The sequence below is a fragment of the Vicugna pacos genome, chromosome 18 (genome assembly GCF_048564905.1).
Source record: "Vicugna pacos chromosome 18, VicPac4, whole genome shotgun sequence".
Lineage (NCBI taxonomy): Eukaryota > Metazoa > Chordata > Mammalia > Artiodactyla > Camelidae > Vicugna > Vicugna pacos.
In genome coordinates this window covers 38,106,188-38,122,907 of record NC_133004.1, presented here as the reverse complement: position 1 = coordinate 38,122,907, position 16,720 = coordinate 38,106,188, and the positions used below count along the sequence as shown (strand labels likewise).

Sequence of the window (16,720 nt, the reverse complement as noted above, 5' to 3'; positions counted from 1 at the left end):
CAGATGTGATCCCAGTTAGGATCTGGAGGGGAAGATATTATCTTGATTACCTGGGTGGGCCCACGAGGGTCCCCCCCAATGTAGCCACAAGGGTCCTCATAAGGAGAAGAGGGAGGCAGGGGAGATGTGACAATGGAATCGGGGATAGCTTGCTGCCCTTGCTGGAAGGGACCACAAGTTAAGGAAGTTGAGCCCTAGGAGCTGGAAAAGAGAAGGCACAGCCTCTCCCTGGGAGCCTCCAAAAGGAAGCCAGCCCTGTGGACACCTTGATTTTAGCTCCGTAAAACCCACTTTCTGTCTTCTGACCTTCAGAACCATCAGGTGGTAAGTTTGTGATGCTGAAAGTCGCTAAGTTTGTGTAATTTGTTACAGCAGCAAGAGGAAACTAATGGAGGCGCTGTGACAGAGAAAGGCAGAGTAGGAGATGGCAACTTTAACTGATGTGGTAAATTACCTTACTTTAGCAAAAACATACGTGCATATGTTACTAGGACCCTCCCAGGGCCACGGAAGGGGCCAGCGCAAGGGAGGCGCCCAGAAGCTTTTAAGCCCCATTGATTTCATGGCAGATCTATGTGTGTGTCAAATGAGCCAAAAATTCCGCACTTAATCTGAAATATAGAATCTGGTATTAAGTCTTTTAGTCTTAGAATTTTTAGTCTTATTAAGGTCATCATTGGTAGAAAAGATCTTTCTAGAAGTATTTTTCTCATTATGAAATATGCATGTTATAAAAGTTTTAGCAGATGCAGAAAAGCACACAGAAGGAAAAATCACTTGTAATCCCATTCGTTACCCAGAATTACCCACTATTCATGTTTTGACATACACGCATGTACAATTTTTAAAAACAAAATTAGAAACATACCACTGTACATACAGGTTGGCATTCTGCTTTATTCATGTTTCATTACTTTCGAGCATTAAAATTGCAAACATGTCTTTTGAATGAATATATATTCTGTCCTGTGAATAAGCCCTAGTTCAACGGCAATGTTACTGAAGTTCTTTTCCTATTACAAATAACACTAGGATAAACATCCAAGTTGTATGTCAATTATACCTCAAAAAAAAAAAAGTCCAAAAACGTAAACATTCCTGTGCATGTTTGCTTATTTCCATGGGACGGAAATACAATTGGAACACCTGATTCAGAGGGCATAAATTCTTTTAAGGTTCTTGAAACATTACAAGTAGCATTTCAGAGGGGCTCCCACTCCCCCCAGCACTGAGAGGGGCCCCCTGACCTTACCACGATGAGCACTGACAATCACTGTTTGCGAGCTGGACTTAGTGACTTGCTTCCCAAGAGCAGGACTTGGGGAAGAAAAAACAGTAACTTGACAATGGAGAAATGTGGCAGACGCCACTCAGAGTAGTCAGGGTCCTCCCGAGAAACAGAACCAACAGATTCTATATGCATAAATGTAATCACAATGTCATGTAATTATAATAAGTATAATATACACTTATATAAATATATATAAAATGAGATTTATCATGAGGAATTGGCTCTCGTGAGGACAGCTGCTGAGAAGTCCCACGATCTTCCATCTGCCTGCTGGAGACCCAGAAAGCCCGTGGTATAGTTCAAAAGCCTGAGTTCGGGAAACCTCTGAAGAAGATTGTAGCCCGAATCTGAAGGCCTGAGAGCCACGAGTGCTGAGGCCCTGAGAAGATGGATGTCCCAGTTCATACAGTCAGGCCCCTGCCCTGAGGGGAAAAGTCCCAATTGTGGTGTTGATCTGGCCACTAGGTACCTCTTGAACCTTGCTTCTGACCACATCTTCTTTCCTCACTCTGCTCCAGTATTACTGGACTTCTTGATGTTCCTTGAAAATCCCCAATTGTTCCTGCCTCGGGGCCTTTGCACAAGCTGTTCTCACCACTTTGAACACTCTGCTCCCAGATACTGGCCTGGCTCACTTGCTCACTTCATCGAGGTCTTTGCATAAAAGGCAACTACCCAGAGAATTTCTCCTAGACTACCCGATCTTAACCATTTGTTCTCTCCCCAAACCTCTGTTTCCTGACTCTTGTTTTATCTTATTTTTTTTGGTGAGGGGAGGTAATTAGGTTAATTAATTAATTTATTTAAAAAAATTTTTTTTAAATGGAGATACTGAGGATTGAACCAAGGACCTCATGCATGCCAAGCATGCACTCTACCACTGAGCTATTCCCTCCCGTGACTCTTCTTTTAAAACAATATCTTTATTATGTTTACTGATACAAATACACACAGCGAATGTTTATTGTTTGTTTCCCCAAATAGAACATGTGATCTATGTGAGGGGGACCTCATCTGTCTTCTCAAGCACTGTGGCCCCAGCCCCAGAAGAAGACCTGGACATAGAAGGCATTTCACGAATGTTTGTCGAAAGAAGAACGTGGTCAGTTCTCAGGTAAGACATTTCTAGTTCTCCTCAAACAGATCCTGATGCTTAAAAAAAAAAGTTCATCCCAGGGTTTGTTGTTTTTTAAAACAGTTTTATTTACCCCCAAATAATCAAGGATAACCTCCCATCGCAAGGTCCTTAGCTTAGCCATATTTGTAAAGCCCCTTTTTCCAAAAAAGACAATATTCACAGGCTCTGAGGATGAGGACACAGACATCTTTGGGGGGCCATTACTCAGTTTACCATAACTTGCTTTTAAATTTTATCTTTATATTTGTTTTTTTACAGTTCAAATATGATGGGTCTGGGGGTGTGTGTGTGAGTGACTTATGTTATGTCTTTGTTATTTTACCAACTGACCTAATAATGTCCTTTACAGACAGAGGAAGATAAATCTCTCTCTAGACTGTGTTCTGGTCCAGGATCCAATCCAAGATCACACTTTTTATTTACTTTTCTGACTCTCCAGTTTCCTACTATCTGGAACAGACAGATCTCCACGTTCGTCTTTTATGAGATTGACATTTATGTTGTCTGGTAGGGTGTCCCTTAATTTGGGTTTGTCTGAGGTCTCCTCCTGAGATCTGGGGCTCACACGTGTGGCAGGAATGCCACAGCAGCTGTGCTGCCCCTTCTCAGCGCCTCACATCAGGAAGTACGGGGTGTCCCTCTGTCCCACGACTCCTGAGGTTCACGTTGGTCACTTGATTAAGGGAGTGGCTGTCAGGTTTCTCCACTTATATAAAGTCACTGATTTTTCCCTTTTCCAATCAGTAAGTATTTTCTGATCAGATGCTTTGAGGTTCTGTAAATTTCTCCTTGAATTTTCACCCACAAGGTAAAGTTTACATTTTGGATGTAAATAGACGCATATCAATGGATTACGAATTTACCTTTGAATTTAAACAAAAAGTATTCTCAAACAAGGGAACAGAAGTGCCTTCATTAAATTTTTGGATTTGGAAAGCTTACATTTATATAATTTCATCCATAATATAAGAAAAATTTCTTAATTTTCCAAAAAGCCCACCATCCTCTGTAAAAAAGGATATGCGCGCAAAGAGGATGTAACACTGACGCTGAACGTCACACGTGGTGGTGAATGACATGCTGTCATTCTGGCAGTGATCCAACTGCATGACATTTCACAGAACTGCAAGGCCATCTCACCATGGACTCGAGAGCAGACACGAGGAACGTCACCACCATCCTGCTCTCTGAGGACTCCTCATTTCCCATGGGGAGAGTGGACACTGCTACTTCGGCCATGGTCCCTAGGAATGAGAAGTAAGAAAGTGAGTGGGAGAAATCCAGCGTCCTGCTCAACCCGCGTTCAGAGCTGTGAGGGTCCTCACGGGCGATCTAGTTCAAACCTTCCTTTAAGGTCGAAGGAACCGACACACTTACAGTGATTGGTCTAAGATCCCTGTAGAGCAATGCTAACTTTCAAGAGTGTATTTTCCACTAAACGAGACATTGCCTTCCCATATAATAAATTCAGGTATTATGCTCAAGAGGCATGTTAACTACTTCCCAGACGAGGAGGCAGAGGGGCAGGAAACGTCCCTTACCGATCCAGGGTGGCTTGGTCAGATTTCAGCGTGGCAGTGCCTGACACCACATTCTGTTCCACAGCCACAGACAAAGGAGAGAAGTGGGTGTGTGCACTACAGATGGGAAGGGAACAATCCCTTCTCTCCTTTCCTGCTAGGACTTCTCCTGCATACAAGGCTCATTCTAATTTTTACCAAACTCTAAAGCAAGTTAGCATTAAAGAGTTTCTTTGAAAAAGTTTCTCCAACACCTGAAATAGAGCATGCAAAATAAATACTTGTCATTGTCCTGCCCCTGCAACAGTTGGCTTAATTATATTTGTAAGCAAAAGATAAACAGTTCAACATAAGTATGTATGCGGGAGGAGGCCTAAAGATCGAAGCAGGGAGAGGATGGTGGTCCTACACGGCTATTTAGAAATGTTTGCAAACGTTTCTTCTTGAGCAGGTGGTTTGATTTCTCGCCCACCTGAATGTACATGGCCATGTGCCTTGCGATGGCCAATGACATCGGGGAAGTGATGTCACTTCCACGCAGAGGTTTCCACCACACTTCCAATTCCTCTGTAATTGATCCTCAGTGTTCCACACGGTTGGGTTCCAGGTTGAGGAAACTGTGGAACAGACCCACAGCCAACTCACAAGAGACCTCAGGTGCAAGCAAGGAAGAAACCCTTGCTCCCTGAATGCACCTGCATCTGATGGTGTTTTTAACCAGAGCCTCCCTAGCCAACCTGGATGGAAATAGCAGGCTGAAAAGGAATTCTAAAAATGTAACAATGCAGCTATCTAAATTTTCTGAAGACCCTTGAGGACCCCCAAGTTAGAGCCATAAACTTCCTGGGGAAGAACATAGACCAGAACATGCAGGGCCATGAGGATGCAAACTGTTTAAGTTCAGATGTTTTTATAACTCTTCCTATTAGGAAACAGATCGTGAGAGTGTGACATCACACCGGACACATGAATTAACAGGCAGGACGGGCGTGAACAGGTAAGGAAATACACTTCAGTTTGAAGCTTTTAATAATTATCTTAAAACCACTCTTGTTATCATACTCATATTTGAGAACAAATAGAAGTTTGTGAATATTGTTTGTCATAGCGAAGACTCTATTCCAAGAACAGAGCTGGAGTCAGAAAAAGCAGCAGGCAGCACCCAGCAAGGACCCGAGTGAGTCTTAGAAACTCTCTCCTCTCGCGTTTATCTAGATTCCATGACGATCACCTGGTACATCAGGCCAAGGAAATGCACATCATGAAGAATGAAACAGCAAAGGTGTGTTATTTCTCCCACTCCCCAGAATATTCACCTAGAGCATGTGCTGGCCTTATCACTTCCGGAGCTCAGAATATTTTCATTCACAATCTTATTTTGCCTTTACCATCCCAGACAGAGAAAAAGACGCAGAGGTATTTTCACGTGACAAACTCAGTGATTTGTCCAAGAAAAGCTAGAACACACACCAGGGCAATTTCCTGCCTCATGCTGTTTCCATTTCTCACCTTCAACTGCCATAGATCTGCTATGATGTCAGTCACACTCAGTGTGAATTAAGAAATGGGAGGGACGCCACACCAACAGCCCGTGGGGATGCCACAGGCGATGAGAGGTCCTACTCCATTACCAGAACGTTTGGGGAGTACCTTAGTATTTCTGATGGGAAGAACCTTAGAGGTGACCCAGTCCAGTCAGGCTCGATGGGGAAGGATGCATTTTGTTAGGGGCTTTCTGCTTTCTATAAATGGCTGCATTTGGATTACAAGAGAAATTCAGAGAACTGTTCTTTTCCTTCCCAAGAGGTCATTCCCCTGGATAGTCCTCAGTCAAGACTGTTCATGGAACATTCTCTGCACCCCTCACTTGGTGACTGTGCCCTCTCCTCCTTTTCCCAGAAGGAAACTGCCATCATACCGTGGCATTAACAAAACACTAGAGGACACACCAGGCCAGGCTGGTGATGCAAGCTTACAGAAGCATGAGGTATGATGGGCTGGTCCTGACAGAACCGGCAGCCAGGAAAGCCAGGTTGTTCCCTAGACTGCCAGCCAGCTCCAAGACCCCAGTGGGCAGCCCTTAGCCTCCTTTTCTGTAAGCAGAGACACTAAGTCACCCACTTACTATAAAGAGTCCTTTTAGCGGGGAGGGTATAGCTCAAGTGGTAAAGGGCATGCTTGGCATGCATGAGGTCCTGGGTTCAATCTCCAGTACCTCCTCTAAAAATAAATAAACCTAATTACCCCCCCAAAAAAAACCCATAAGAATAATTACAAAAAAAGAAAGAGCCCTTTCACCCCTGGCCTTTTATGAGCCCCCTCACTTTAAAATCAAGAGAACTACATATTGTATGAGTCCATCCGTACGAAATGTCCAGAATTGGGAAATCTATAGAGACAGAAAGTAGATTAGTGGCTGCTCAGGGCTGGGGTGTGTGGGGCAGCGATCATCACCACAGCCCATTGTAGAACATTTTCATCACCCTGAAAAGAAACCCTGTACCCGTTTTCAGCAGATGAAGCTTTGCCGACACTGCACACTTTTTCAGGTAAGCACATCTGAAATCTGTCAACCACCCTTGGCTGGCTCTGCACTATCACAAGGCCACCCCCTGGCTGTTTCTCTTTTTGGAATGCTGCCATTGATGAATACGTCTGTTTGTAGGGGAGGAGGTAATTAGATTTATTTATTACTATTTTTTTTTAAGTAGAAGTACTGAGGATTGAACCCAGGACCTTGGGCATACTAGGCAGGCACCCTACCACTGAGCTATCGCCTCCCTCAGATATGTCTTTGGAGTTCATGTCTTCCAGCTATACCTTTAACACTTTCAGTCTCTCTAAAGCCTTATCACATACTTGGCTGGTCACCGAGCAGCTACTGGAACCTTCAAAGCCACAGTTTGGTGGCTCTCATGTTAAAGACATGAATACTGGATTCATCATGACCTGTGTGTGACCTCTCGCTAAATCCCGCAGAGCCAGTTTCCTCTGCAGTGTTGATGTGGATCCTCATTTCTTCCATGGATCATCCAGTGAAATCGTGTAGGGACCATGGTGCATGAAAAATACACATATTTGAACACTAGAATGACACAGTGTTGTGAGATGCTCACTTGGAGAGACCCCAGAGATCTGAGACCACTTAAGGGACTGGCATATTCCAGTTTTATGCTTGTGCCTAAGTCGGATGCTCCACGTTGGAATATGTGCCGACAGTATTTCAATAACTATTTTTCTCATTTCATTTTTGCAGCTCTACCATGGTTAAGCTCTCCTAAATTAAACATAGGTATGGTGTGGCTGGCTTCATTGTATCTATTATTTCCCACAATCCTTTCCACAGAGAAAGTTTCAACAAAGCCTTCCTCCAAAACACAAAAGTAAATTGCTTGATGGACATCTGCTAGGGCCAGAGGTAAAGTTATCATCTGTTAATTATGCCACAGTAATCTCTGAGAGGACTGTGATGCCCAAAGTCTGGTTTTTACCAGAAAATGAAATAACAGACAGAATGAAACTAGGTAGAACTCAAAAAAAGACATTATCGGTTGGCATCAAATATGCTACCAGCAATGATTTTAAAAATGGGTGTTTCGTAATTATTGCTCTGCACCCTTAACAACAAATGGAGGTGGTAACTTTGTCTTTATGTTTTGTGATTTAGAACACACCATGTACTAACAGAAATCAAAACGGATGAACCATGATTATAAGCTAATCATGTGATTTCCCACCCTGAGAACATTTCCCTGAGGGGGGAAAAATCACTGCATTCTAATAAAGCTAAAAATTCTTGACAATGAGAGCTGGGACCACAGGCTTCAAACCCCCAATGACTATATGGTGATTAACTTCTCTAATTCAATTCAAAAGCTCCAGCTATGTTCATTTAGGTCATAGATTTTATATAGTGCTTAACTTTTGGCTCTTTTAAAACTGGAGATGTAAACTAAAACAACTCTCAAATCTCATAGTTTTCCCAGCAATCTCTGAGGACTTTCTCTCCTTCTTAGTGTTATGTTTTACTAATGAAAAGCAAACATCTAGAACAGGGGGTCAACGATCTGCCATCGGGGGTCAAATCCAGACTGCCACCTATCTTTGTAAATAAAGTTTTATTGGAGCACAGCCATACTTATGAGTTTCTATCGCGTCCCTTTGGCCACTTTCCTGCAAAGGCAGGGTTGTATGCATGTGACACAGACCACATGTCCTCAAAGCTGGAAATATTTCTTCTCTGGCCCTTTACAAAAAATGATCCCTGATCTAGAATTCATTTCTACCACTTAACAGTTTTTCTCATTTGGAATGTCATCCACCATTTATCAAACCTCTGAAATCCTGAAATAGAAGCCTGCTTTATTTATTTAAACTGTTTCAATATTTTCCTTTCCAAAGATTAATTTAAAAATTTTTATTTGTTCATTTATTGTTTTTGTTTATTTGTTTTGGGGGGAGGTAATTAGGTTTATTTATTTATTTTAATGGAGGAACTGGGGATTGAATCCAGGACCTTGTGCATGCTAGGCACACACTCTACCCCTGAGCTATACCCTCCCCACTTCCAAATGTTAATTTCTAAGGTCCCTGAGGCTTTGATTTTAATTAGCAAGTTCTCGAGGTGCCACCTTCTCCCCAACTCAGCCCAGACCTACAGTAAATGGAAACTATAAACCCAAGTGTCCCTATTCAGCATTCAACAGAAACATATGGAAGTGGTCAAAAAGTACAAAATCCAGCGATAGAAAATTCCTGTGATGTAACATATAGCACATAACTATAGTTAACAATACTGTATTGTACATTTGAAAGTTGCTGAGAGAGTAGATCTTACCACAAGGGAAAAAAATTGTAACTGTGTGAGGGGATGGATGTTGACTAGACTTATTATGGTGATCATTTCACAGCACATACATATTTCAAATCACTATGCTGTACTCCTAAAACAAATGCAATGTTATATGTCATTTATATCTCAAAACTAGAAAAAAATGTTCTAAAAAAGGTGTAACAAATTTCAAGACGAGAAGTAGTCTATTCTGGAATGATCAAGCAGTATGGAAGAGAACCAGAAATAATATGTATTTTCAATGTCAAAAAATGACCTGGTCATATATCCAGAGAAAGCTTAATTCAAAAAGATACATGCACCCCAATGTTCATAGCAGAACTATTTACAACAGCCAAGACATGGAAACAATCTAAATGTCCAACCAGAGATGCCTGGGTAAAGAAGCTGTGGTATATATACATACAATGGAATACTATTCAGCCATAAAACGAATGCCACTTGCAGCAACCTGGGTGGACCTGGAGATCATCATACTAAGTGAAGTAAGCCAGGAAGAGAAAAAATACCGTATGATACCACTTATATGTGGAATACAAAGAGATGACACAAACAAACTTATTTACAAAACAGTAACAGACTCACAGACATAGAAAACAACCTTGTGGTTACTGAGGGGAAAGGGGGTGGGAAGGGATAAACTGGGAGTTTGAGATTTGCAGATACTATTATATTTAAAATAGATGAACAGTTTCTACTGTACAGCACAGAGAACTATGTTCAATATGTTGTAGTAATTTATAATGAAAAGGAATATACGTATATGTATGACTGGAACATTATGTTGTACACCAGTAATTGGCGCATTGTAAACTGACTATACTTCAATAAAAAAGAAAAATTTAAAAAATTACTCAAGTGATTAACAAATAGTCAAGAATTTTAGCTTAGCTAAATATTTAAACTTTTAAAAAATGTAATGAGCACCTGCTATGTGAAAACATACACAATCGGCAGGACGGACAAGAAAAGGTGGGGGAAACAAAGGTGAATAAAATCCACATCCTTCGCTCTCAGGTGAGACACACCTGCACAGACATTGCAGAATAGCAGGTAATAAAGGCAAAATGAAAGCCAAACACCCCTGAAATGTTCCAGGGTCCTTAGTCAACATCTAGGGGATGAGAGTGAAGGCATGTGAGCAAGTTCTGCAGCCTGAGAATAGGGGAAGAGACTGTCCAGGCTGCTGGTGTGGGCAAAGACCCAGAGCTCTGGGCAGCAAACACCAGGGTTTAAACAATAGGCAGGAAGAATGGTGACCCACTCCACGTGGATTAGCACCTGCAGTAGCCTGGCACCAAGCCCTGTGTCCACTGAAGGCAAGGTGGCCGGTCACACAGACCAAGCCCTCCTCTCCAAGTGGAAGAAAATAGGAGAAAAGGCTGGGCCATTCTTCAACTGCCACTGTGAGCAGTACCCAATTTGCCAATTTCCAATCTTTTATCTGGATACCTGTTTAACTACAAATTACCAGCACAAAACTAAAACATGACATTATTGGCTCAGCAATTTCCACTCCTTGCTATGTTGAGTTGAAAACGTCCACACAAAAAGGTGAACACAAATGTCCATAGGAATATTCATAACAGCCAAGAAGTGGGGAAAAAAATCCCAAAACACCCACCAATAGATGGAAAATGAAAATGTGGTATATTCATACAATGGATTATTATTCAGCCATAAGAAGGAATGAAAAAAGCCACATCCAAGACTCCCCATGCTGATTTTATTCATAGAAATGTCTGTAACTAGGCAGAGCTATAGAAACAAAGTACGTTAGCGATTGCTAGGGTGGGAGTGGGAAAGGGGAATTACTGCCTAACAGACATGGGATTTCTTTTTGGGTGATGAGTATGTTCTGGAATTAGTGGTGACAGCTGCACAACTGTGTGAATAAACAAACAATAAAGTATTGAATTATACACTTTTGAAAAGTGAAAATGGGGGAGGGCACAGCTCAGTGGTGGAGTGTTCAAAACCCAGTACCTCCATTAAAAGTAAATCTAAGAAAACCTAATTACTACCCCCCAAAATAAATAAAAATAAAAAAAACAGTAAATAAATAAGCCAAATTACCCCCCTCCCCAAATAAAAGTGAGTGAATTTTATGCCGTATGTCAATGAAGTTACTAAGCAGCAAAGCTTGGGCTTGAAGGGCAGGAAATCTAGCCCTGTAAGCCTTTTTTCTCCTTTATCACTAAATCACAATCGTGAGAGATTGCAGTCTAGGACTGGAGGCTCTTCTTCCAGGGTCTGGATTGGTTTTCAGCCAACAAACAGGCCACTGGTCAGTCCGACTGACCACACCCACAACAAAACCCTCGCCGCGCGACGTGAGGGGCGGTGTCGGGACGACTCCGCCGAGGAGCCCGGGGCAGTTACCAGGCAACAGCCCCCCCACCTAACCAATCAGGCACGTTCGCACGCAGCGCGCTAGCCACACGTACGCCAGCCGGAGCGTGACCTCACGCACACCGGGCCCTAGAGAGCCCAGGGCCGACAACACCCGCCCCCACTGCCTCGCTCAGCCAATCAGAAGGGAGAGGGGTGCGCGTTCCGCGGTGAGGCCGTTGCCCCCGCGCGAGGGCTTCCCCGCCCCACCCCCACTCCTCGGGCCCCGCCCGCGAGGAACCGGTTCGGGGGCCCGCCGGGCCGGTGGGGAAGGGGGCGCCTGCTGCCGCGCGCTTAGGCCGGTGGCCTCCCCAGGCCTCCCCTCCGCTAGGCCCACGGGACGAGAAAGTTCCAAGCAAAGCACCCGTTCTTAATGGCGGCTGCGGCGGGGGCGGGGTACGCACCTGAGGTCCCCGCCGGCGGGCAGCGCCCGGCCAGCCGCGGGGTCGGAGGGCTGCGCCACTCGGGAGTGGCCGGGGACCGAGGGCGGCGGCCGCGACCGCGAAGAGGCGAGGGCGCGGCGTGTGGGCTGCGGCCGAAGCCCTGCTCTCCACTATCTCTCCTTTTTCTCTTTCTTTTCCTTTTTTTTTTTTTTTGGCTTCCTGGAAGGCAGCCTCGACTCGTGTGTCCGCAGCGCCCCAAGTGGGAGTTGCCGTTTCCGGTGCTGTGGAAGCCAGTTCAGCTGCACACTGAGTTTGTTGGAAGGCCCTCAGTCCCGTTCTGCTCTTGGCCAGACCTGCTCGTCCATCTCCAGCCTTTGATGAGTGGCTGCATGTGTCTGGTCTCACCCCTTCGGTACCGCCCCCAAACGTGGACGAACTTTCTTCCTGTTTTTAATATGATGCTTTCGCATGATTGCAATTTGTAGCTTTAAAGCAGTAAGGTCCCAATTCCAGTGGCCAGTGAATCTGCCTTAAAGCCGTCGAGTTATGTAATAGCGTGTTCTGACCTTTTGATTGGGGTCGGTGACATCACCAACCGGTCACGAGCTGTCCATCAGATAATGGTGGCTCTTTAGCAAATAGTCAGATATTACCATAGCACTCTTTAATCCAAGTTAAGTTACATGTTTATTTTAAACATGCCAAAAGGAGTCTAGGATAACAAATATTTATCCATTGCTTAGATTGAATACAGTGTGTCTAATTTGTTATTTTAGAGAAATATTACAATTGAAGGCACTCTTTTTGAAGCCACCTTTCTCATTCCTTCTTTTTTATTGTTCTAAAACTAATATGTTCTACATTTTCTTTTGGAAAAAGACAAGTGTCCCACCCAAATTTGCTGACACTTTTTCTTTCTGTAAGTGGCTAACAAAGATATGCTTCCTAACAAATGCTGTTAAAAAAAGCCTCCTTTCAAGGTAAAGGTAACAGCAGTCAGTTGAGATGGTGCCTGCTTTTCTGATACCATTTTTAGAAGAGATGTTTGAAAATATGTTATCGTTGATTCTTCTTATTCAAAAGAGTTATGTTCCATAAAGTCTTAGCAAACACTGAATAAACAAACCAGAGCTCTGCTCTAGGGGAAATACAAGATTAGGTTTCTGCCAGTCTATGGTGGTGACATTTTTGTGACCCTGTCAATGCATATCCTTGTCTTTTGGGTGTGTCAAAGACACTGTATTTAATGTGTATTTTCGAGTTATTAGTTGAACTCATGGCCAACAGTGTTGTAACTCATGTCTGAAGGAAGCTTAGTTAACACAACTATTTTGCACGTAAGGCACATCACAGCCTTTTTGCACTTAGAAACACTAGGCAGCACTTAAGCAGTACCTTTGAGGACCATTTTAAATAGCAAAATCACTAGCAAAAAGCGCAAAATGTGAAAAAATGTAGCATTGAATAGACCAGGAAAAGGACACGTATTTACAGAGTGAGAGCTGAAACAAGAGTATTACTTTGTTCTATCTACCTCAACCAGGAACGTGCACCCAGCACCAGGCGAAACAACTGTTTCTGGGCACTGCTGTGTCTGCAAATGAGCGGGGAAAGCCGGGTGAGTGTTGCTTTTAAATTTGCCTATACATTTTAATGAGTAGATGAATTCACAAATATGAAATCAGTGAATAACAAGGATAGATTCTATTTTGTTGCCCAAAAGAATAGGAGTATAAGACTTTCATACTTGAAAACCTGACCTGGAAACAATTTTCTAATCTGCTTTAAAATCTTCTGTATGGAGTTTCAGTGTTTTGAACAGTTTGTTCAAAATGTCAAAATACACCTCTTCTGATTGCCATTAAGAAGATTTGTGTGTATGTACTGTCTGATTTCTCTCACTCTTTCTTGAACCCATTCCAGTTAACCCCATAACTCCACTAAAACTATTTTCCAAGGTCACAAATGGCCACCACATTGCTAGAGTCCTTTTCCAGTTGGTGAACCACTTGATCTGCCAGCATTTGAAAATCAATCACTACATCCTCTTTGAAACACCTCTGGGCTTCTAAGACACCACACTGGGCTTCCGTTGTGCCTACATTTCTGACCACTTCTCTTAATCTTTGCAGGTCCTTCTCCCCCCCCCCCCACTTTTACATAGTGTGGTAACTTAGGGTTTATTCTTGGATCTCTTTCCTTTCTACTCTCATTCTTTAGAAACCTCATCTAGTGTCAGGGCCTTAAATACTATTGACATGGTTATGTCTCTAATGTCTCCAGCCCATATGATTCCCCTCAATCCCAACCTGTATAACCAGCTGCCTGCTTTGAAATCTTTGAAATCTTCTCCTGGGGGATGAGTAGGCATCTCAAGCAGAACCTGTCCCACCCTCTTCCCAGTTCCTCCTACAGTCTTCTGCTTCTCAGTGACACTCCATTCTTCCAGTTACTCAGGCTCCAAACCTTGGAAGCATCCTTTCCTTCTTCCATACCCGACAAGAGTCCTTCTGACAACCCAGTCAGCTCTAACTTTACCAAGACTCTGCCACTTTCTGACCACCACTACCACCACACTAGTCCTGGCCAACATCCTCTCTTGCAGTAGACTCCTAATTTGTCTCCCTGATTCTGCCCTTAACCCACTTAAGACTATTCTTATCACCGCAATCAGAAGAATTCTGTAATTTGTAACTCATTTCACTCGTCTGCTCAAAACTGTCCAGTAACTCTCCATCTTAGAGTAAGTGTAAATGTCCTGACTTACGCTTCTAGCCAAGATGAAGTAACAAAGATTGAATTTATCCTCTTGCCTAAAATGACTAAAAAAATAAACAAAGAAAACAAACAAGATACGTGATAATGAGGAAAAGTTTGAGGAAGTTTTTGGCACTAAATTTGTCAATTTAAGAGAAATGGATAGGGAAAGGGCAGAACATTTCAGTGGTAGAGCACATGCTTAGCATGCACAAAGTCCTGGGTTTAACCCCCGCACCTCCATTAAAAAAGTATTAAAAAAATAAAAAAAGAGAAATGGACAAATTCCTAGAAAGGCACAAATTACCAAAGCTTCATCAGGGAAATAAATCTTTGGAATAGCCCTGTATCTATTAACGAAATTGAAAGGGGGAAGGTTGTAACTCAAGTGGTAGAGCACATGCTTAGCATGCATGAGGTCCTGGGTTCAATCCCCAATATCTCCTCTAATAATAAATAAATAAGGAAACCTAATTACCTCCCCCCACCAAAAAAAGAATGAATGAATACATAAATAAATAAAATATTAACAAAATTGAAATTTAGTTAAAAGTCTTCCCATAAAGATTCCAGGCCCAGATGGCTTCACTGTTAATTTCTACCAAACATTTAAGGTAAAAATAAATCTACTTAAACTCTTCCCAAAAATTGAAGAGAAGGAAATACATTCTAACTCATTCTATGAGGACAGCATTGCCATGATACCAAAACCAGACAAAGACATTACAAGAAAAGAAGGGCACAGGCCAAAATACCTCATGAAGTTAGATGTAAACATTCTTAGTCAACTGTTTTTTCAAGATAAAGGAATATATGTGAATACAATTACCCTTAACAGCTTTATTTGTAATATTTGAATGCAGGAAAAAAGCCAAATGTCAATCAACAGGTGAATCAATAACAAATTGTACATACATATAATGGAATAGTACCCAGCCGTAAAAAAAAGAATGAATTACAGGTACCTGGAATCTCCAAAGATCATCATACTTAGTCAATGAAGCCATACATAAAAGCCCATATTTTATGATTGTTCATATATATATAATTCTAGAAAGTGCAAACCATTTCATAATGGCAGAAAACATCAATTTCCTAGCACAAGGTTGGAGAAAGGGATTGACTAAAAGGACATGAGGATGCTTTTGTGGGGAAGGAATTATGCTGTATCTCAGTTGTAGTGGTGCTCACACAAGTGAATACATTTTTCAGAATTCATCAAACTATATAGTTTAAACGAATGCGGTTTATTGTACATAAATTATATACCCATATTGATAAAAAAGCCAGCCCTTCACATTTCAGTTGTGAAAAATAATTTAAAATTATTTTATGCATATATAGTCACATTATTTTTGCTAAAATTATCTTAACCACTGCTATTTTTACTAGCAAATACTATATTTATTTTTTTGCAACTATTTTTAATGAGAGCAGGGTTTAGAAAACAAAATAAGACATTTGTTTAAAAATTATTTATTTAATCTTTATCTCATTATTTAAACAATTTCTTTGTAAAATTTCATAAAGTACATATTAATATGATAATATGTATAAATAATTTGTATTTTTTCATGCTCACAAATTTTACCCATAGGAATACATAATCACAATAATTTGGAGACTACTGCCCTAAAAAGTTGGAAGATCCTTTTCTCAGAAAACTGAAAGGAATTTATCCACAAGCAGAGAGCTGAACTCATCAAGCAGATGACTGAAACCAGTGGTAATGTTAGAGTACGCCACGTGCGTGTGACTCAGGGTTGTAAAATGTCATTTCTCCTAGTTAATTTCTCTCAGCTCATGAATTTAATGCAATTCCAATAAAATATCCCAGTGGGATTTTTTTAATGCAACTTGGCAAGATGATTTTAAAATTTATTTAAAAGTAAATGTTATGAATAGCAAAGGCAATTTTGTAAAAGAACAAAGAAGAGTAGATTTGATTGAGTAAAAATCAGAGCATATTATAAAGTTGTAGCAGGTGAAACCTTGTCCTATTAGTTCAAGAAAAAATCAGTAGAAACAACAGCTTTCAGAAAATTGACCAATGTATTTGCAAATTTATCATATGTTATAAATGGCATTTCAAATCTTCAGATAGAGAATGTTAATGCCTAGTAATTTTGGGACAATAAGATATGTTTGAAAAAATATTGAGAAATATACAGTCTGGCCTCATGCTGCTCATAAAAATCAACTCCAAATCTACATAGAAAAAGTAAAAGTATTAGATTAAGTGTTTTACAAATATTATAGAATATCCTTGTTATCTTGGGTAAGTTTTCCTAAACAAGACACGGAAAGCAAAACTCTAAAGATAAAGTTAATAAAACTGACTACATCAAAATAAAATTTTGGAGGAAAAGAGACACCATAAATTAAGAA

At 41.5% G+C, this 16,720-nt stretch overlaps 1 protein-coding gene and 1 long non-coding RNA gene across 6 annotated transcripts in view; one reads left to right on the top strand and one right to left on the bottom strand.

The window, feature by feature from the left end:
* LOC102539151 (general transcription factor II-I repeat domain-containing protein 2) overlaps positions 1-11,803 on the bottom strand; it is a 43,166-nt gene extending 31,363 nt beyond the window's left edge. For 2 of the 4 annotated variants that reach the window (XR_012061250.1, XM_031687360.2), the window contains exons 1-2: positions 11,597-11,729; positions 3,570-3,673 (exon numbers count right to left, since the gene is read on the bottom strand). Coding sequence is in view for 3 of the 4 variants with exons in the window: in XM_031687360.2 (XP_031543220.1) it covers positions 3,570-3,668 (99 nt within the window). In the remaining variant the exon portion in view is untranslated. Of the gene's footprint in view, positions 1-3,569; positions 3,674-11,596 lie in introns of all 4 variants that reach the window. The other 2 variants (XM_031687358.2, XM_031687359.2) reach the window with 1 other exon arrangement.
* LOC140687129 (uncharacterized) lies at positions 11,296-16,192 on the top strand. 2 transcript variants are annotated; one of them, XR_012061252.1, is made up of 4 exons: positions 11,296-11,348; positions 11,806-11,987; positions 13,119-13,193; positions 15,930-16,192. It is a non-coding gene; the product is annotated as an uncharacterized lncRNA (long non-coding RNA). The 2 variants fall into 2 exon arrangements; XR_012061251.1 differs by lacking the exon at positions 11,296-11,348 and adding an exon at positions 11,430-11,588.
* Positions 16,193-16,720: the final 528 nt, after the last annotated feature.